The sequence below is a fragment of the Aythya marila genome (genome assembly GCF_965140915.1).
Source record: "Aythya marila genome assembly, chromosome: 2".
Lineage (NCBI taxonomy): Eukaryota > Metazoa > Chordata > Aves > Anseriformes > Anatidae > Aythya > Aythya marila.
Window position 1 is genome coordinate 22,350,499 of NC_139043.1, and position 22,197 is coordinate 22,372,695.

The 22,197-nt window shown below is 37.7% G+C and overlaps 1 protein-coding gene across 1 annotated transcript in view; it reads left to right on the forward strand.

Annotated features, from left to right (window-relative positions):
* Positions 1 to 22,197, forward strand: part of ITGA8 (integrin subunit alpha 8) — a 109,168-nt gene that overhangs the window by 66,153 nt on the left and 20,818 nt on the right. Inside the window, exons 23-27 of the mRNA XM_082754700.1 lie at positions 2,602 to 2,682; positions 7,456 to 7,561; positions 9,254 to 9,412; positions 15,411 to 15,536; positions 18,894 to 19,007. Of these exons, the coding sequence (XP_082610826.1) occupies positions 2,602 to 2,682; positions 7,456 to 7,561; positions 9,254 to 9,412; positions 15,411 to 15,536; positions 18,894 to 19,007 (586 nt within the window). The remainder of the gene's footprint in view (positions 1 to 2,601; positions 2,683 to 7,455; positions 7,562 to 9,253; positions 9,413 to 15,410; positions 15,537 to 18,893; positions 19,008 to 22,197) is intronic.

The window sequence follows — 22,197 nt, forward strand, 5'->3', positions numbered from 1 at the left end:
CATTTGTGGGGATGAAATATTACTTCTAGAGAATCTTCTGTTTTATGCTGAGCAATGCACAGGGACAGAAAAGCACAGGACAGGCTGGGTTAGAATAACAGCAAGCACAAACTTGGGAATTTTTCAGTAGGTGGCTGAGCTTCTGCTACGTCTGTCCTCATCAAATGCATGCTGGAGTTCCTGATGGGGCCCTCCCTGCCCCACACACACAGACTTAATTGCTAATGTCTGGCCTTTAATGAGGGCCTTGATCACGCTCACTATGGTAAATAACTGCAACATTTAAAATGTTTAAGTCATGCTTCCAGAATGTAACCCTGGAAGGAAAGGACATGCAGAAACCTGGGAAAGGCACAGCAACAGAAGGCTGCAGAAGCCAAAGGGCTGGGAGGGTGGCTGACAAGCTGGAGGCATGGGGACCTCCAGAGAGAGAGAAAATATGTAACTTCTAGCTTGTAGGTCCCCTGCTCACACCACTGTTCACCATCAGGGCATTAATGCAAGTAACACAGTTGTATATATGAAATACTTATCAAAGGCTCTCATCGTTACCCTTTTTATGCTGTGAAACCAGGGAGGCTTGGAGCTTGGTGGGTTGCTAGATCTTTCCAGCTAGAAAGAGCTGAGGGCAGGTCAATTCGGTAGAAAAAGTGATAAGGTAGAAGTCAGAACTTCAAGAGGCAGCAGCACCTCATAATTCCTCCATATCTACTGACTGAAACGTAAGGGGAAGAAGTCTGTTGGACTACCAGGAAGGCAGGACAGTTTCCACAAGTTGGTGTCAAAATGCTGAACAGCACCCAGCTACTTAAATAAATACATAAAAGTTAAGCTTCTTGCATAAGGAAGGTATCCTATAGTTAACACACTCCTCTACATTGCTTCCCAAGCAGCAATACCATTCATGTATTTCTTTGTCCTTAGTGAAGAGGTAAAACAAATTAAAAAAAAAAAAAAAAAAAAAAAAAAAAAAAAAAAGGAAACAGAAAATTTTAACTCAGAAAAAGAGAAAAAGGAAGTGACCTAAAGTGGAAAGAAAGGGAGGCAGAGAACATGTCTGAATCTGTGTCCTTATCCGAGTTATTCTTAAACACACCTTTAATTTGCTCCAAAACATCAAGTGGAAAATAATTTTTTTGGCTTGCAAGACTGAACTTCATCACTTATAAGAAATAGGCAAGAGGCTGAGTAGGGTTTTGAAATCTGATTCGTTTTCTGGTGTGGATTTTGCTAGGCATTATGTACCCCTAAGCAATGGAGATGTCCTGGCACTTTTTTTAAAACTATTGTTACCTACAAAATAGCATAACGCACAAACAGGATTTAAATGCCAAATATATGTGATCAAACTCTGTATTGTAACTCCATGGAAATTAGAACTGTAAGAAGAGGGAGAACAACTGATACTAACAAATTAATTGTATAGTCATTTTTTACTTAAAAGCAAATTTTAAATGCTGACTGCAGCTCAGAACAATGGCTATGGAGGATTACTTCAAAAGTTCACATGATGTTTGAGGGGAATCTGCATTAGTTTACAAACAAATTAGAGCTGCTCCTAATTTTAGCAATCTGTAACCAGAAAGCCTGGATCAAAGCACTATTGGCCTTTACTCCTCAGGAGTCAGTCACTGGGAATTCTGGCCTCCTCTGAATGTTTCCATTTGACTGATGCTACCCAGATGTGATAACAGTAAACTGTGACAGCAATAGACACTTAGACTCCATGAAGTAAGGAAGTGCTTCCATGCTTGCTTGAGTAAAACCTCCTAACTTAGTGTCATTAATCCCATAATTAAATATACTCTAAATCTCTAAATATTTCTTTTACTGTCTTCATGAATTTAAACCTGGAAACTGTTCTTTATGTGAATGGACTACAGTCACATGAATGGCCACTTGAAGTGAGAGAAACTACTTTTGCTACTAAGAATTTCCAATAGGATAAGAAAAGGAGTGAGAGCACACTTTAAATGTAGAGATGTGTCTTCAATGCTAAGTGGGATTAAGAGTGTAAACACTCTCTGGATAGAAGAGGGGAGAGAATAAGAAATGGAAAGAAAGCATTTATTTAGTTAGTTATCTATTTATATGTTTTTGCTTTAAAGATTGTCATGCAGAAGTCACAAGTTTGGAGAACTGGAAAGGCAGATTTTATTGTAACAAAGCCTATCTTGTTCATTAACATTGCCTTCCTTCACTACGTGAATCAACCTCATATTCTATTAAGATATCCCTATCCATACAGATAGCCAAGTTGAACAAGGAAATTTAAATTATATTCTGAGCCAAATAAATCTGTATCACCGTATCCACCCATATCCGCAGGATCCTTTAAAGGAAGTTTGAGTTGATTATACTATAAAACATGTGATGAGCTCAGACTTAAATACAAATCTCCTACAAGACTGAAGAGTGGCAATAACAAAACCCACATTGTCATATGTCCAACAGCACCACTTCCCAGCTGGAGACTTGTGGGTGTTCAGTGCTGTATCTATAACAGTCTAGAGTTCAGCTTTTTTTTTAAAAAAACAAAACAAAACAAAACAACAAAAAAAACCTTTTTTAACCTTTGTACCAATCTTAAATCTTTTCCAGTTCTAATAAGATCAATCCAACCAGCAATTTAGTTAACCTCCATATCAACATCAGTGCTGTGGCTCAAGTACAGGTCAGAGGGTAAGTATTCCACTATTTCAATTCAGAAGGGTAACTGTTTTTGTATTGAATCTTTCTACATATAATAATTCTGTCTAGTGGAATCTTTCAACATTTTATAATCCCAAGGGCCTTAACCCAACAGGAACACCTGAGAATTCCCAGGGAGTATCAGCCATGCAAGCCTGATCAGCTAAAGATGTAACAGGCTGTGTAGGGCATTATTGCCCATGTAGATTTCTTTAAACTTACCATGTTGGTGCAAATGCAGCACACTGTAGAATTCCACACTGTAGTAACAGCAGTTGGACCCAACCTTTTATTTGGGTATTCAAATCGTGTCCATGGACATTACTAATACAGAATGTCTCTTTATGTGCGTGGGTCTGCTTGTGCAACCACCTAGGCACTTAATTCTCAATACCAAAGCAGAATCTGCTGTTTTTATCATTAGAATGATGAAACAAATTAAGGCATATGCTAATAGAGAGCAGAGTGAGACCCTTGGAGAAAGGATGAATAAGGAGTGAGCTATGACTGTGACAAGAGTGCAGCCAGCTACTACTGTAGTATTCTTACATTTCTATCTGAAGCACGTCTGTCCACTGACACAAGGGATACTGAAACTAAACAAGCACAGGATATGATTGAAGATGATTATTTCTATTGTCTCTCTTTTCACATACAGCTTGGTTTAGGAAAGTAAAAAAATGCAATTAGGGAATCAGAATCTCAGACTGTTCTGTAAGATCTTGGAACTAGACTGCTATCTTGGCATCCTGGAAGAGATCAGCAGGATGTTCTCTTAAAGCAAATGATTGCCAAAATGCTTTTTGTCTGGGAGCTCAGATTTCCTGCATCACCCCTTCTCAAATTATAGCTCTGAACCTTAGCCATTCTCGGCACTGCAGAGGGAGAGCAGGAGGTACCCTGGCTTCACTCCCACAATCAGACCATGAGGTCTGGCTGATATAGGAGGAGTAGATGTCTCTTACATTATCCACCTCAGCAGACTGCCTAAGGTGTAAACAAGTATGCATTTATTTATGCATTTATAGGTTTATAAAAATCAATTTATTGTTACCACTTCTAAGACAATACTTTGACTACTCTGTCCCATAAAAGAAACCAACCATTTTGCAGATCCCAGAGATCATGTTTTCTGTTCTAAGACTCAACATAAGACTATAAGGGAGATTTTTGAAGAATTTTTCAACACAATTTGTGAGTGCTTTCCGGGTTAAGAAGGTTGCAGTTTGGTGGAAGGAAGATGACAGGCACACAAAAGACTATGTGGACATTTGTTAATGTTTATATTTCTGAAAAGGAGCAGCTGTAAGACTATTTAACAAAAACAGAACCTAAGCCATTCTATGATTCTCTTGATTGATTCTGTGATCATATTTTCTGTAGTTAGTAATGATTACAGGGCAATGATCTGGACAAGAGAGGAATGTCACACTAACAAGGTGAAAAACATGAAATCAGGGGCAAGGTAACAGAGAAGTAGAGGCTGAGGTAGGATCAAAGGAGTTAGTTGGTTGGCTGCAGACAGGAGAGAGAATGCTGCTGGGAGAGAGCATCCATGACTGGATGCCCAGGTTAAAAAATGGCTAGAGTTTCAGTGCAGCAAAGAAAAGGCTATGCATGTAGAACATGAGATTTTCCAGTAAGGGTTGCTTTCAAAGCTGCAGATGCTGATTTTTTTTTCAGTGATATTGCTCATCACCTTCATAGAAAAGTCTTGCAGTTTGAATTCTTTGTAAATTTCACCAAACACGACTCAAACAACCTCGGTTGTTAAAAAGAGTTTGCTAACGAGTGGAAAAACGGGCCTGAACTGCTGCCTGCAGTGCTAAGAAACAGGTTGTTAAATAGAGAAATTTATTTAATTGAACGACTTCCAGTTCCTTTCCTCTTAAGTCCTTTGGTTTTCATGTTAACTGTAATATGCGTGTACAAAGGAAAATTCCCAAATGCTTTGTTGACAGATTTTGCTAATTACTCAGAGATGGTGAAACACACAGCTCCATGGGAACTATTTGCTCATTATTTCCTAGATAAAAATAAAAGAGAGTCTATGTCCACATTTGGACTGGAAAATATCTTACACTGATTTCCATACTGCTCTGCAGTAGGGGTGGATGAAGTGGGACTAGAATCATTATATTTTACTGAGAAAACTAAGTGCAGTTACCAGATTGTGCATATGCATACATGCATATAAACTTACACAGTAGATGCATGCAAATACTGCCTCTATGAGAAAGGAAGAAATCTTTCTTCAAAAGAAATTTAAGATAACTGCTTAGATTGTTCATTCAATGAATAGTTGCTCAGATAACTGACATTTAATTATGCTGCTTACCTTTATCTCTATAAAAATTTAAGAGTTTTATAGCTGTAATTATGATTTTCCACTGCTGAAAGAGCATTAGAGCAATGAGGGATTTAGGAAGGAAGCAATTTGGACTGGGAAGACTAGCAGCAGGCATAATTTTTATTAGTATATCCTATATAACCATTCTTTGTAGAACTTCTTTTATCTTGTTTTTTTTCAGTGCTCGTCTTTATCAGATCATTGTCATCTAAAAGTCCAGGAAAAATTCTCACCTAATAAACCATTCAAATGTCAAAATATTCAAAGTTAATAACAAAATAAAATAGTCAAAAGAGAGGATTTCTGTTTTATTTGGCCTGATTTTATTACCTTCATGTCAATAGCAGAAGTGCTTAAAATATCTTTGTAAAATCTATTAAAATAAATGTACACATTCTTACATAATTTATAATCATTTTAACTGCATGTCTATGTTTGCACTTTGCACTTTGTAATTCCATAGATAATAAAAACACTGTGCAGGGAATGTAACAGAAAACACTGACTTTTAAAACCTTGCTTCTTTTTATTGATGTACACCTTGTGTTTTGAAAATTTTTGTGGTAGCTGAAAGGTCTCCATGTCTTGGCTTTTCTGACTACACAGGAAAGGTCCCACTCTCCACAGACAGTTTATAATTAAAGTTCTCATTGGAAGGTTATTTGTGAAACATAATAAGCAAAATGTCATCTGAAATGACATTTTATGAATATGCTTCATTTTCTTTATTATTTGGCTTTGCTTTTCAGTTTGTCTTCTGACATGCTTGTTAGTAGGAACTAGTGGCATTTTGAAGTCTGGGAAGTATTATCTGGGGAAGAGTTAGCAGGATTCTCCAGGATGCCCTACATTTCATGAAGATCTGTACTTTAGCTGGATGGTATTACATTATTCTTTTCCAGGGTCTCACCCTGCTTTGAGAAGCTCTGTTCTGTGCAAAAGTTTGTCAGACATTTCATTCATTGTATATGGCATAAGAGCTGGAAGCAGGAACATTTCTTCTTCCTAAAATATTTTGAAATTGTCAGGATTTGTAACAAAATCTTCTGGTTTTCTGTTCTCCTTCTTCAAGGGGAAAACTGTGTCTGCAGTGATGCTTCCTCTGTTTACACTCAAGTGAAAGGGAATTGACATCAGTGAATGAAGTCCATCATTTCACTCAAATTTTATATTCTGCGCCAAAAAAAAAAAAAAAAAAAATCAGCAGCAATTTTAATTTTTTGTTTTAACAGCTTTCTATCAGCAAACTCTCAGCTTTAGTAGAGTAAGCAATGAAATTCAATGCCTTTCCTCTTAGCTAAAGAATCTGGGAAGCAGCAAAAGTGAGTGAGAGCTGACCCTTGTAAAGGAAGGGTAATGCTTACTGTTTTAGCACCAAGAACTACTTCCAATACAAGCAGATGACAGATATCTGGGCCAGGACTCACCTACCACGATGGAAGAAATTATTGGAATCTGATTTCCCAAGATCTCAACAACTGAACAAGGTTAAAGTTGGCATCTGAATGAAGTACCTCCAGGCAACTTTCAGTTTTCGTAGGAAATAATGCTTGTGATTCAAGTGGAAATGTTAACAGAAGACTGCTTGTTCCCTTCTTAAGAGCAGACCCAGAAGGAAAGGAAAAACAAAATAGCAGACCTAAAGAAAGATGTCAAAGTCACTGTTTTTTTAAATTTATTTTTGATTTTCATTGTTGACATTGCAACAGTGTTTTGGGCAATGCCCTAGCTACCACTTTGTCTGCAAAGCAAATGGGAAAGCCTGGAGCACTTTTTCATGCTCTGCCTATGAATTCAGTTTCTTGATACACCAGTTTGCTTTGTGGCTTTATGGAAGTCATTTGCCCTACCTGTACCTCAGCTTTCCACCTGTAAAATGAGGTAAATGACTACTTTATCGTTCCTTTTTTAAAAGGGATAATAGCAAAGGTCATGAGGAATTTACAGTCAAAGAAATTAAATATTTAAAAAATATTTGCAGGAAAGTTATATGGATGGCATGAGGCATCTACGGGCTTAAATGGAAAATGCATTATTTACATATCATTACTCTACTTTTGTGGATAATGTGTTCAGATAACTCATCTGTGAGAATGATGTAAATGCCAGGCAGACTGCATTCCTCTTCGCCAACAGAGAAGGAGCTACTCCCTTGCTTGAAAAGAATTGCCCTTCAGAGGAAGTCTGAAACTAAATGCTCACCCTTGGAAGCCTGTAAGGAGTCAGCAGCACTTTATGGAGGCATCACATTGTTAGCCTCACCTAACTGTAATGAATGTGCCTAAATAAAGTGCCCTTAAGGTTTCAGGTCACTATCGGGGTCTTAATTTTCTTAATTTTTCTTAATTTCTCTAAAAGTACTGCAGCTGATCACTGGCAATGAATACTGTTTTAACTCATCTTATATATTACAGAGTGTCTCACCCCCCACAAATTGTTTTGCCGCTTCACAACTGGGAACCCAAAGATGAACCTACAAAAGAAGAAGAACTTGGTCCTTTAGTTGAACACATCTATGAGGTAAAACTAATTCTCATCAGTTAGATACCATCTGATCTTACCAGCCAGATACTATCACATCCTGATTCCATAGGATGTGACGCTGCTTCCAATGAAATCCTGATGAATTTGGATTATCGTCTTTATTGGCAAGTAGATGAAGTCATGTTTGTAAATATTCGAACTTTAAGACCTAACCCGAATTTAATCCAGAAATTCACAACCCTTTTCATGTTAATGGAGGAGCCACAAGTTTATGCTAGAAATCTGCCTTTGACATTTAATAGATTTATAAACACTTGGAGTGTTTGGCAAGAATTAAAAACAGTGCATACAGCTCATTACAGCCGATGTCAAATATTTTTAGTGACTTGACTGTTTCTTCTTTAAAAGCTGTGAGGAGAAGAGTTCAGGTTAGAAACAAGTGCATTGAGTGAACTACACAGAATACAGACCATCTTTGGAATCTGATGGATAACTTTTATTCTAGGCATAAAACAGTGTGCTTCTCATGTGGTTACAATTCACAAACCAGCAGTCAAGAAAATAAAAGCAATTGAGCTTAATTAACAGTGTAAGATAAAAATTTGCATAACATACTAAACTGTAGTGAATCAGGCTATGAAATACAAAATATTATTTGTGAATTCCTCATATTAACACATTTCTCTAAACTGAAAAGTCTCTAACAAATTTTCCTGTCTCAGCCATTTGACCTGTTTATGGAACAATATATGTGACCTCACACATATTTAAATAGTTACAGTGATTCAATAGTTACAGTGATTAAAGCCTTTTTCATGGTTTACTGATATCAGCAAAGCATAAAAAACCCAAACAGCAACATAAAAGCCCTTTACTGAAGAAGATGTAAGACTGAAAGTAGGTTTTATTTGGTTCCAATTTTTTTTTTTTTAAGTTATTTCACATCTCCAGAAACTTTGAGCAAAGTTCCATGGCATTCTGCTTGTGTACCTCTCATATACAGTGCTAGCACATACCCAAACTTTATGTGGTCATCAGATATTTTCAAATTGCAAACTAGTTCAACAGCACACAAGTTTTAATTTCTATTATTTCTATCTTTATTTATTTTCCCAGAAAAGAATGATGTCATGTAATGTTACTTTAGGAAAGCTAATTCCTTTTTTTTTTCTTCTTGGGAAATATGAACCGAGAAGTGCTGGAAATAGAGTTCTTAACCACAAAAACTAGTTTATGTTTTGCTACACCTTCTATTCCTGCAGCCTGAGATGTGATTCTTTTGCGTCATGAAGTTTCACCTTTTATTTTCCAGTATTTTCTGTTATGGTTTGTTGTTTATATTTGTGTAGTGTATTTTGCTAAGGTGTTTTGGTTTGGGTCTTGATTGGTGGTTTGTTTTTTTGTTTGTAAGATAATTTGGCAACTTCAGGTCTTTCATATGTACGAAAAAATGGGAAAGGTGGGAAAGTCTGTCTTGAATACAGACTCGGACAAAAAAGCTTGTTCTCCCAGATTTGCCATTGGCTTTTTGAACTAATATGTCAAGGTCCTTTTTCATTCCCTAACACAGATTTTCCATCAATAAAATTATTATAATAATCTATACAACTTTCCTGAAGTACTTCAGGGCTGCGAACATTAGGAATTTGGAAATGGCTAAGTAGCGATTGCTGTGTCTTTAGCTATTATTCACTGCCTTTGAAAGCACTGATAATACTTGTTTCTCAGCTTCACAATATAGGACCCAGTGCCATCAACAACACAGTTCTCCATGTGGGTTGGCCTGTGTCCAGTCGTGAAGAATTTCTTCTTTACATTCTCCATATCCAGACACACGGACCACTGCACTGTCAGACAAGCTCTCCTATTAATACAATGCAAATAAAGGTAAGTCACTCACTGTTATTTCCATCCCTGTCTATATTTGCTTGCATTTTCTGCCTAATTCTTCACAATAGGATGGAGCTTTTTGTATTTTTTTTTTCAGAATGGCCCTGATGCCATTTTCGTGGGTAAAAAGCAAGAGATAGTCCATTATGAGTCCAATGTGACAGCTGTGCTTTGTGATATGTTTGGTTTCTAAACTCTTCTTATCAGCAGAAATTTATATGCGTTGATTCAGTGTTACAGCATTAGATACAAGATAATTTTAAAATAGAAGTTTTTAATATTTTTATGGAGAGCCTTTTCTAACATGCCTTTGAATAGATGACAGAAAATTCTACTGTTTTCATAGGACCTAGAAAATTCTTGTTAATTTACGTTAATTTAGAAAGTCAGCTGTACAGCAGAGCTTAACAGATGAGTTCCCAAAGGTGACAGAAATCTTCAGTTGAGCACAGCACGGCATAACACATAGTACAGCATAGCATGGGTTTGTTTTTCACAAGGTCTTAGATCTGAACCTGTTAGCAGTGTGGAACATGCTTTATAGCACAATACTGCAATATTATCAGAATGAAAGGCATTAAATTCTTACAGCTGTTTAATAGACAGCAGGCAGCCACCAACTATTGTGCCATAAAGTATTTTTTTAGAGTATTTTGAGTTACAACCCAATTTTAGTTAGTTTGTTGTTTGTTTGTTTGTTTTTTCCTTCAATGATATAATTTACAGCTAACTTGTGTTGGCTGTTAAATTTGTTTTACAGGATTACAGTCTAATTACAGCTTAAAGCCTCCCTAGGAAAATTTTGCTGCTGCTTGATTGTGCTTATGGGGAAAGGGTTTTTTTCAGACATGCAGCCTGAACCTCGCAACATACTCTCATTGTCTCTCATACTCCCATCATGAGCCTCTGTGAAGAGCCTGGCCCCGTTTTTGTGATAACTTCCTTGTAGGTCGTAGGGTGCTTTTTTCCCCCCTAGAGCCGTCTCACCTCTGAGCTGAACAAGCACTGGTCCCTCAACCTGCCCCTGCTCCTGTTCACACAGTGCTTGCTGCTGCCAGGGCATGCTGCTGGCTCCTCCACAGCTTAACCCACGTCCTTTTCTGCAGAGTTGCTGCATAACCACTCAGCCTCTCAGCCTATATTGCTGCTGTATTCCTTGCACCAAGTATATGATACATATGTTTAATATCACATACTATATTTTGTAATATGGTCAAGTTCAACATAGTTTGAGACAGTATACTCTGTAAAATTAGAGGCACTTCGGAAGCCTATACAGTTTTTACCTGTATTAAAATGTTCATGATTTTAAATTTTCAAAGAACATGCTTTGAATATCCTATGAAGTAAACTACCAATTGGATTCTGCACTGAGTATACTCCAGAAATGAAAATTTTCCTTTATTGCCAAGGACTTAGTCTAAAATTATTTTTATGCCTTAATCAATATTAACTCATTAAAAGTTATATCCATGTCAGCTGTGACAGGCATTTTTTGGTTTTGTTTGGTTTTGTTTCTTTTTTTTTTTTTGTTATCCACTTGGAAATGGTTCTGTAGTTATTTTAATCATACCAACAGAAAGGAAAAAAAAAGAAATCCCCAACCATTTTCTTCAGGTTACTCCTAGGTATTGTTTTCTGTTTAAATTGTTTCTCCTTTCATGGATGTGGTTCCTCTGTTACAGCAGAGCTGTAGATCTCAGAATTTGGAGGAGGTGGGACCAAGGGGAAGCCTAGTAGCAGCCTCCTCAGCACACTGTTGATAGGCCAGTGTCTAAAAGCCTGTTTTAAGATCTGTGTTTGTGATGGCAGATCCCGCAAGAAGAATTGGGTTTGGCTCAAAGTCAGAAGATTTAGCAAAACACAGCTCTACATATTATCCCATCAAAAACAAGGTATCCAGTTTATTAAGCATAACTGCTTCCAGACACTTCTGGAGTAAACAACACTTCTCGAGTTTAACCAGTAGTCTGTTAAACATCTTGTGGGGTGAGCTGCTTTCCAAATGCTAAAGCTGCTATACGTCGTCTGCATACCAGGAGGGGCTGAGCTCAGTACAGTGGATGAAAGTGGAGACATCTTTCTGCTGAAGAGGATTGCTCCCCACCACAGGAGCTATGTGACAAGTCTTTAGCTTACAGAGACGGAAATGCAGAAAATACTTACAAGCATATAGAAAAACTGATGTATAACAAAAGCATTATTTCTAAATTTTTGCATTTTCCCCAAGGAAGCCAGAGAAGGGTTAGGGTTACACCCTGTCATTTAGTTTCACTAGGGGATGAAAAATGAAATGAGTGATAGGGAAGTGAGGATGGAAAATGTTTCCATTTTGTGTCCGAAACAAAACAGGTTTGGAAATAGGTATTTTCTGCACCTATTTTTTAAAAGTGGTAAGGAACAAGAAGTGAGCTGCCAAATTTGTATTCGCAAGCCTAGCATCTCAAAGTCACTGCTCGGATCAGGTTGCAAATACATGAAATACATTCTGCATTCTGCTTTAAGTTGCAGTGGTTCAATTAAAAAGCTGGGATGGGAACATCACTGTCAGGAGGACAGAGCTTCTGGGTGGAATAGTGCCACAGCTCTTAATGACATTTTCAGGCAATGTACTTTTGGCAACTTTTTAATATTTTGAGTTTGGTTTTCATGTCCTATTTGATAAGGATTACATCTGTTACATAAAGAAGACTAAATCTTCGTGAGGCTTGTGCGAACCCATCTTGTACTAATGAAATACCGGTCCATCTGTCTCAGCAGAAGACAGCCTCAGATGCTCAGTCATTACTGCAAGAATTAAACATCCTTTCATTGTTTTAGCTTCTCGAAGCACTGCACAGCATGGATACACAAATCAGGTTTCAAATACTTAAGGCTTGTGTTATGCTTCAGATGGGAAGAGGATGCAGGGGGTTGTGTAAACACGGGATATCTGGCTCAGATTTCCAAATAAGGCTGAGGACACCGCATGTCTGGCTGCTCTTGGGTTTCAGAACCTAGCTCTCCTAGGGTGCTGGAGTGTTTCCCCTTTAAAATTATTTGGATTGTTCAGTTTCAGCTAAAGCAGTTTATTCCTCCCCATTGTTGAATTTATTGTCTTGTAGAAAGCTTTCCTTTATGCTCCATTGTTTCATTCACGAAGACACGTTTTGCCTGTAAACCTGGGCACGCATTGGAAGACTCCTAGGTAGGGGCTTTTCCTGTTCTGTAGCTTATCTTACTCTGGGGGTGGTGGTAGTAAAACAATGAATCTTCCAAATGGCATACAGAGGAGCAAAAGGAATGATCAAAGACACGAAACAGACCCCCTGCACAGAAGAAGTCGGTACCCTAGATGCTTCAATCTAAAGAGGAGGTGACTGTATCCAGCTAGGATCTGCAAGGCCAGAAGTGTCAGACCCGTGGGTGGGGACTGACTGCTCTGTGCCTGCTCCTGCCCAGGAATGCGTGCAGAGTGTTCACTGCACAGGAACTGCAGGATCAAGTGAAGCTCGCAGAGTCGGATTCAAAGCAAGCAAAGGGAAGCGGTGCTTTGTGCAACAGGTATTGGATGTCTGGAGCTTGTTGCCAGAGGAAGTAGTGGGGGTTAAAAGTTTACATGGTTTTAGGAGGAAACTGGACAAATCTGCAGAAGTCCAGTGAAGATTAATAAATGAACAGAAACTTCATCCACATCAGGAAGTCCCTGAGCTGAAAACATGTGGAAGCTGCAGTTTTAGGAGAGTATCATGTATGCATGCCCTGTTCTTACTCTTCCTTCCACATCTGTTTAAAGGCAGGGTTGATGGGAAGAAGGCTCAGCCAGTAAGCCTTTGGCCTGATCCAGTACTTCTGAGATTACTTTTTTTCCAGGCTAATAGCAAAAAGTAATTCTATGCAGCCTGTACCTATAAATACCAGAGGGATAGGCTGTGGCTTCCAACTATGACAGACTGTTCAGGGTGACCAAAATCCACCCCAGGGGTAAGGTACATCCACTGAAGTGGCTGGCAGGTGCTAACCTCTGCCAGAGGTGGTGTCTCCTCACACTGTGGAGCTGTTATCAGTGCATGTAAGTTCTGGTCCGGAGACACACACACAAAATATCCTCTTCAGAGCATTTCTGGTGCAGTTGCACATTGCAGCAGAGGCCAGAAAAGGAGGAAAAATAAACTGGCTTTTTGCATGAGAAGTGAAGAACTGGAGATATCTGGAAATCTGCTCAAGATGACAAGGCTGAGGATAGGAAAGAGCAGTATAGTTTTTCCTGGTGGGGAAACCAAGAAAATCCATTGTAGTTAAAGAAAAGGAGCAAGAATCCATTTTGAGTAAGGTTTAATGTGCAAAATATATGGTATATAGAATGGCTACGGAGACAGTTGTCCAGTTCTGTACTGTTGGCTCAAGACAGATGAAACAATAACTTTAATGTAGTATCTTTAACACGAATATTTAAGGCACTGGAGAAATTCTACTTTTGAACTGTTGCATGAGATGTATGCTTTTTCTTAATTGCCGAGGGCTGTTTTCTAGCCCTAGCTGTAATAATTCAGTACTGAAGATGCTGACACTAGGATCTATGAAAAAAATAAGTGAATGGAAAGATCATCTACTATTCAAATGGGTCTACATATGTCTTCATATTGTCTTCGTATATTGAGGGCTTCTTCAAAGGCGTGTCATTATATTGTGGTTCTTTTCATTTGTCATCATTAAAGAATCTCATATATCCTGGTGAAAGAATCCTGGAAAGAGAATTCCCACATGTTATCACATGGAGATGGAGAGATTTACTAGCTATTTAACTGTTCCCTTATTGCAAAAGACAATGTTAACCTAATTCAGGAAAAAAAAATCATTTTTGTTTAAGTGTTTTTCATTAGTTAAGTAATTATAGCATCTTCCACTTTGCAGGATGCTTTTGACTGAAGATCTCAGACAATGTCAAAACTCTTTTTTGCGTCATAATTTTAATCATTTGAATGGTACAGATTTTCCAAATCAAGAACAACACAGTATTAGTTCATGGAGGGTTTTCTGTGGTTATGCCTGTTCTCATCCCCTCAGTGCTACAATATTTTTTATAATTACTCACATTTTCTTTAGTGATTTAAATATTTAGTGCTCGGAGGTTAAAGAAACTGGTAGGATGGATCTGACATAGCTGTTTCTAATCTGAGGCCCATAATGAATAGCGGTGTCTGTGTTTAGGTGAGTTCCTTTGAGATCTTTTTACAGGCTTCCAAGTACATTTTATTTAATTCGACATAACAGGATTGTCATAAATTAGTATTTATCTTTCTCTCTGTAGAAATTTGAGTTCCTGAGCATTCTCTGAAGATTCTTGAAAGAAGCTACAAATGCTTCGTATATAAATTAAAGACAAAATGGAAACAGTAAAACTAGGTTTTATTCAGAGATTGAAAATCCATGAAGATAAAGCTGAAGAGGATGCATTTTAATATGAGTTTAAGAATGAACAAACAGTTGCATTATACAAAGTCAAGTTGTTACCCCCCACAAAAAAAAAAAATAATCTTCAACAAACAATGGTTAAAAGCTGTGTTGCTAGAATTCAGATTTCCTTTTTTTCTTCTACTTTCTAATGCTGGTAAAATCATTATATTCCAGTAGGCAGCTTCTGATCTGAGCTATTGACCAGATTTCAGTGCAGCAACTTCTAATTTATCCTGTTACAGAGATCAGAATCCAGTCCCAAGCATCTAAGGAAAATAAGTATAGCAATGACTCCAGTAAAAATAGAGTGGGAAAAAATATTATCTACTGTAATTCCTGTAACGAGGCAATATCTTGCAGTGCTATTACTAATCATACTCCTAGTTGAAGACATTATACTCTCATGGCTGAGTTGTTAAACTGAAAAAAAAAAAAAAAGAAAGAAAAAAACCCACAATGTTAATCCAAAATTCAAGACCTCTGAGAAGGGAACAGATGATCTGTTAGATTCATTGTGTGGATATATCATTACCATTTGCTTTTTTGTTTCTCATTGCAGTTTGCTATTCCACAAGACACTCCTGAACTTGCTGCTTTTTTGTATAATTCCACAATTTCTCATTATATCAGGAGAAGGGAGGTCACAGTTGCAGAACCTTACAGGAGAAACTCTGCAAAAATACTGGTGAGTTAAATAGAATCTATAAACTGGGACTATGTATGCAGTATAATCAAAGTGGCTATCAGTGTGACTGCAATTTATTTACAGGTTTGTAAATACTAAGTAATTTTTATCCTCTCATTGTTAAGATATTGTTTACTACATATCATGGTGCCACAGGCTGCAGATTTTGTTTGGCAGTTTTTTTACATTTAAAGATCATGCATACCAAATTTCTAACTGTGCTACTTCTGGCTGCATGCACACAGGTGGACCTTTGTGGTCATACAACGACACACTTATCACAGGGAGGTTCAGTGCAAAGTTAGAGAATAGGTCCCTGTTCCAGGAATGAAATTTCAGATTCTGATTTCTGAAATGTAAGTCTTTCGTTGTTAACTTGGCTCCTGGTGTTCTGGCTCTTTCATAAACAATAGCTAATGCTTAAAATTAACATTTTCATGGAAAGTAACAGCTCTGACATAGTTTGGAGTATATTTGGTCCTGTCAATAAGTATATATATACATGGAGAGGTAGGACTTCCCAGTACCACAAGCAAGGCAGATAGGACAGGTCAACACATTTTTAACATTCCAACCAATGCTCCAAAGCAGCTGAGGTGCTTAAAATTATGAGCAAGAGCAAAGATCTCTCTCCTAGCTAGTCCAGGAAAAGAGTTCTGATTAGTTGGTCTGGTACCTGAGTATTTGTACTTGGCTGTATTTTTCAGAAGGGTTTTCTTTTTTTCCATTCCTGAATTCCATGTTCAGTCTCAAGAATTACAGGCATCAGCTCACCGTGCCCAGAGGCTGTGTTCAAAGTTGATGACCTTGAGGTCGTTCATGGGATTCATGTGGTCAGCCCTTGCCATTTATTTTTATGAACCTCAGGCAGTTTCTTTCATGCAGTCCATTCTCTTATTAAGCTGTTTGCTGCAGGCTCATGTTTGAATTCCTTGACATCACCAGACCTTGGGAGGAAGAGAAGCACCTCACTGACCTAACTATTCTGGAGTAATAGAATAATAATGCTGCTTCCGAAAGTTAATTTGGCAATTTTTATAACAGGAAAAAGACAGAATCTGAAAGTAATGAATACCATAATGTTATTAAGTACAAAATCACAGATGAACCCATTTGAAACAATAATCACTGCTGATGCCTATATAATTCTTACATTAACCTAATAGCCTGGGAAGAATCTGATTCCACTGGGGCTGAAGGAAAAATGCCTAGGCTTTCAAAGACATACCAGTCAATACCACAGAACACTTAATCCATTCTTCAGTAATACCTTAATTGTCAGTTGTCTTTCTCAGTGATTAGGCTTGTATGCTGCCAGCACAGAAATCACTGCAGCAACTGTGAATGGTTAACCAAGATCATAAGTATGTACTGTGTCTACACCTTATTACTCATTTTTAAATACGAGGCAGAGATTTTTCAGCTGCTTGATGTGGACAGAGACTGTTTAGCTGAATACATAGAATATGAAATTGGCACATGTGATGATCAGTTTTACAGTACAATATGCTTTAGATAAGCATAAATTTAGATAGGATTGGGTACAGTGCCTACCAATGGAAATATAGCAGTTTTTGTTCAGGATGGGCATAGAAAAGTAACCAAATAAGTATGTTCAGTTAGCAACTGGTCCCAATGCCACATCTTCATTGCATACTAGGGGTCCAAAATATATTTTTTTCTTAATTTTGAGTCATTGAGAGATTATGGAAAGCAAATGTTGCTGCTGAAAATGCCTAACTGGCTAAAGGTAATTTTTGATCAAAATTTTATATTCTTTCATCAGAATTTTTTTTTTATTATTTTCATCGAAACATTTTCACAGAAAGGAAAGATGTTCTGAGAACCTCTTACTCTATTTATACTGTTTATTAAGCATTTGCTTTCTCTTCCTTTAGTTCTAATGCTATAGTGTTCTGAAAAGCACTATGGGCTAAATGCATTACTTAGAAAAAATAGAAATCTGTGTTCAGGTCCTAAAATGTCAGCCAAAAGTAGGCTTTTTGCATACTAATGATTTATTTTGTTAATATGTGGTTTTGGCCACTATGATTAATGAATACAGCTCTCCTCCTTCCTGCAAGATAAATAAATCTGGATGGAGGATGTTTAAATATGAAAAGCCAAATAAACAGATACTCTGAAATCCTCATTAAAAAAAAAAAAAATCAGAGTTTGGAAGTTACAGTTTCATTTTCAGGCAAATTTAGACAAGGGTGCTTAAGCACGCAGCTTCTATTTAACTTGTAATAAGGTAGAAATCTGTGCGGAAAGCTGTCCATAAAGATAAAGGATTCCATAAGGGTGTTTTCACATCTATTACATCCATCATCATCTCAGTTTCTGAAGTATGGGCTTTGCAGTACAGCCATTCTTACTCCCCTGAGGGAATGTACATGTGGGAACTCAGCTTTGCTATCAAGGTCACAAGATCTTCTGGCATAAGTGTTAGTGAAGTATCTGTAAGAGGGGTAATGTATGCTTTGTTAAAAAAATATGAATTAATTAAAACCCTAGCCTTCCTCTTGATTTAAACCAAACTTTGGGGGTAAACACCATTTGTATATATACAGCTATACTTTTCTTTTTTCTTTTTTTTTCAAATCCCGACACACTTTTAATCATTTTTTTTTTCTATGAGATCTGCCTTCCTTTCTATACCCCAAACAACCCCATCATTTCTGTGGTTTCCCCATGAGACTCTGCTCATTCCCTCCAGTGGCTTCTAGTCAGTTTTTAATAATTTTTGTGACGTTCTTCTGGCAGACTTTAACAGAGCATATAGTTTTGAGTTGCATTACTTGGCTTTTGCCTTCCGTCCTGTGTATAAGCCAGAATCTCATCAGGAATGTTTCATGGACCACAAGTTTCAAGTAGATCAACTAATGAATCTCAGCAAACGTTCTGGCTGCTATAATGTAAATACCAGTAAGAAAACTGGGAGAGTTGGAAGAGGGGAAAGATTTAAGAACATAAATATAGGCTTCGGCCATAGAGAACAGAAAAAAATATGTGTTGAAATGACAAAATGACTGACAGATAGAGACAAAGCATATGCTTCATGCTTGAGAAGTACCTGGCCATTTTAAGAGTTCTTCAAACTAAATTAGTGAAAGTTGTTACTTTCATTTTCAGTACTACAGTGGCTGGTTGTATTCACTGGTGGTGCAAAAAGAATCTCCGTCTTGGTTTATATTCTCACAGTCACTCATGAGGTACCTCATACATATTATATAAAATTATTGGTTTTGTAACCCTTAAAGGGAATGTTGATTGGGTTTGGTAATTTTGAGTATTTGAAAGTGATTTCATACATTTTTAAAGTATATGTATAACTTCCCTTTATTTTGTACGCAGAACTGTACAAATGTGAAGTGTATCTTAATTTCCTGCTATGTGGGACAACTGGAAAGAGGGAAGAGCGCAGCGCTAAAAATCAGGTCCCGGCTATGGGCCCAAACTTTCCTGCAGGTAATGCAAACAAAATTTTTTCTATACACGTGGATCCCTGCATCTTTGCTTGACCGGATATTTAAGAATACCAATGATGAAATTAAATGGGGCAAATGCAAACCCTTCTTTCTTATCACTTTCTTTGAAGGTAGCATCTCACTAGTTCATATCATATACATGCTGCTTTTCCTTCTCTCACTGTCAGTCCCTCTCAAACTCATGTCCTGAATCTTTCCCTGAAAATTCTAAAATGATTTTTAAACACCTTTTCTGTTTTTTTTTTTTTTTTGTTGTTGTTGTTTTGTTTTGGTTTTGTTTTGTTTGTTTGTTTGTTTCTGCTTTCTGCTTTGCTCATATCTTTCCTGGTGAAAGATCTGTCTTGGAACCAAACAGTAGATGGTGTACACTGTATCCAGCTTACAAGTTGTTATTGTCTGTTAATCTAGGGTAGTACGTACCAAGCTCGTATGACGTTCAACACTCAAGTAGAGATGATTTATGATTTACCACTAAAAAGAAGGGCAGTGCATGGAAGGAATGAACAACTTGCAAATTCTTGCATTTCCAACTTCAGTTGCTCAGAATTGTGTTTAGGGTGTATAGGACAGTGGGATTGCACTGTGAGATGGTATCTTGTAGCTGGCCAGGTGTCTTTAGTACTATATGGTTGTTATGGACTTGCCTCTTTTTACAGCAGTGTTTTCCAAAAGGTCATTTTGAGGGAATCTTCTCTATGAATTACATGTACATTACTGAAAATATGAAGATACTACATCTTGTCTTTGGATATCAGAAAGTCACACAGTATATATTGAGATCCAAAATGTAAAATTTTCCAGACGTATGTTGCTGTGGTGCTCCTCTGAAGGATCTGTTTTTCTTAGAGATAACTTTTTAAAGCACTCTGCAGGAGAGATTGATAAAACTATCGGCACTCTGGATGAGTATCTTTAACACCGGGCAGTACACCGAGAAATTTCAATTCAGTTCACTGTTAACTAGGAAATAATTGCAGATCCTATCTTGATCACACTGGTCAATTATTGCCTTCCTTCTTCAAGGACTTTCAAATCTCCCTGTCTTTCTACTTGGAACCAACCTTCCTGTGTTCCCCATAGCTGTGGGAGAAGCTGTGGTTTATCCCCATAGTGCCTCTTACCCTAGCAAAAGTAGAATGGAGAATGCTCAGTTTACAACGGGAGTTTTAAATTGAGCTATTCTTACCTTTTAAGTTAATTTCTCCTTTTCCTCAAATGTGAAGGTAGATAAAAGAAATTCTTCCTCGTTCAACTTGCTTTGCTGGAGAAACAAGAGAGCAGGTGGGATCTTTGCAGATTGGCTAGTCTCTGTTAAATTCAGTTAAGAGCTTAGCTCAGCTACTTCACTGTCCCTAATACAAAGAGACAGAGAGACAGACAGAGAGGCAAAAAAATTATTCATGGCTACAGCTATTCATGATAATTTTGACCACTGTTGTGTCCAAGCAATGTCAACAGTGAACCATCCCCATCTTCCTCACCAAACAAAAGATAGAGAGCTTAGCTCCCTTAGCTACAGTACTGGGAAAAAGTTAAGTCACATTTGGGATTCCATCAAGTCTTTCTCTTCATCATTCTGCTGGTGAAATCTAATTAACCATGCAAAGACCAAAGCCTTGTCTTGTTAAAAATAAATAAATAAATAAATAAAAAATAAATGAACCCTATTGCACAGATCCTAAACACCAGTTTTCTAGGGTATTTACAGCTCTTTCAGTGGGAGTTAGTCTCATAAATGTTTTTCTGAGTCCAGTTTAGTATGTAGCAAAAAATAACTATAAGAGTTTAAAGCTAAACAAATTTAATGAGAAACAGAAAGTGGTTCTCTGAGTTTTTGTTTGTGACCAAGGATCTGTAACAGTTGGAAGAAACTAGCTACAAAAGACATTAATCTTCTTTTCTCTGGGTCTCCTAAGCAAGACAGAATCTTTTCCTACAGTATAAGCTACAGAGCTTATATTTTAAAAGCTAAAATATAAGCTTTTTCAAGATTATAAACCTAACTTAGGCTCAGAAGAAGGATAACTGCATGAAATTTAGTAGCATGATTAATACAGGAGCAGGAGGACTCATCGTACCCAATTTTAGTCATCTGAAAGTTACATGCCAAAGGTGGTTTTCTAACTCCAGTCCATGGCCAGACAGAGATGTCTTCAAAGGATGTGTTGTCCAGCTGATTTGAAACATCCTCCTCTGCCCTCCTGATCTGGATGGTGGAGAAGGGCCACAGCTCTGCTTTGGGACACAGGTGTGTGCAAACACACAGGCAGTGCCAGTGAGGGTGCTGTGGTCCCTTTAGCTCTTCCTTCTCCCCTAATAAATCCTTCTTGCTATGACTGTATCCCCCTCCACTTACTGAGCTTGAGGCAGGGGCTGGAAGGAGCCATCCTGTAGGCTTCCTGGGTGCTGAGACCCCATGACAAACATGCCTGCAAGTATATCTGTATATCTTTCAGTATTGCTCTGTCCTTATGTACCTTTGCTATCAAACATTTTTTTATGGACTTTGAGGATTTTACCTTTTCTCTGTATCCTTCAGAAGCATTTCTGTTTCCTTCAGATAGTAGCTTTCAAGCTTTGCAAAAGAAAGACTCACAGAAAACTCCACTTAAAGCAGCAGGATTTTTTTCCCCACATAAAAAACAGTAGTCACCAGAGAACTGTTGCATCTTCCCATATATGTCTAAAAAGCTGCCAGAATAACATGACCCCTGCTTCACATGCAAACATATATTGAGAAGAGAGAGAGAGCAAGTAGCCTGATGGGATCTGATTGCCTTCCTCCCACTCACCTCCAAACAGTTTCCTTTCTCAAAGCCCCTTTTAAAATGAACAGTTATACAGCCATCACCATAAAAGATGATAGAGCGTAATTGGTTGCCTAAAAAGGGCACCTTTTGCTTTTAGTAAGCCTGTAAACTCAGAGTTCCTAAGGTCATCCCAGAAGTAAAGTAAGGTACACCTAAAAAAAATGACTGCTGTTCACACGGCTGAAATCTGCAGATTCAAAGTGAGGATTAAAATGCAGTCAAAATAATGAGGATGTGGTGGTTCTGAACCAGGACACAGTGTTCAAGGGACAGGCTGAACCCCACACTAATGCTTTTGTACAGAAACTTAGAGGAAAAGTTGCTCTCTCTGTGGCAACATCACAAACTCTTTGGCACATG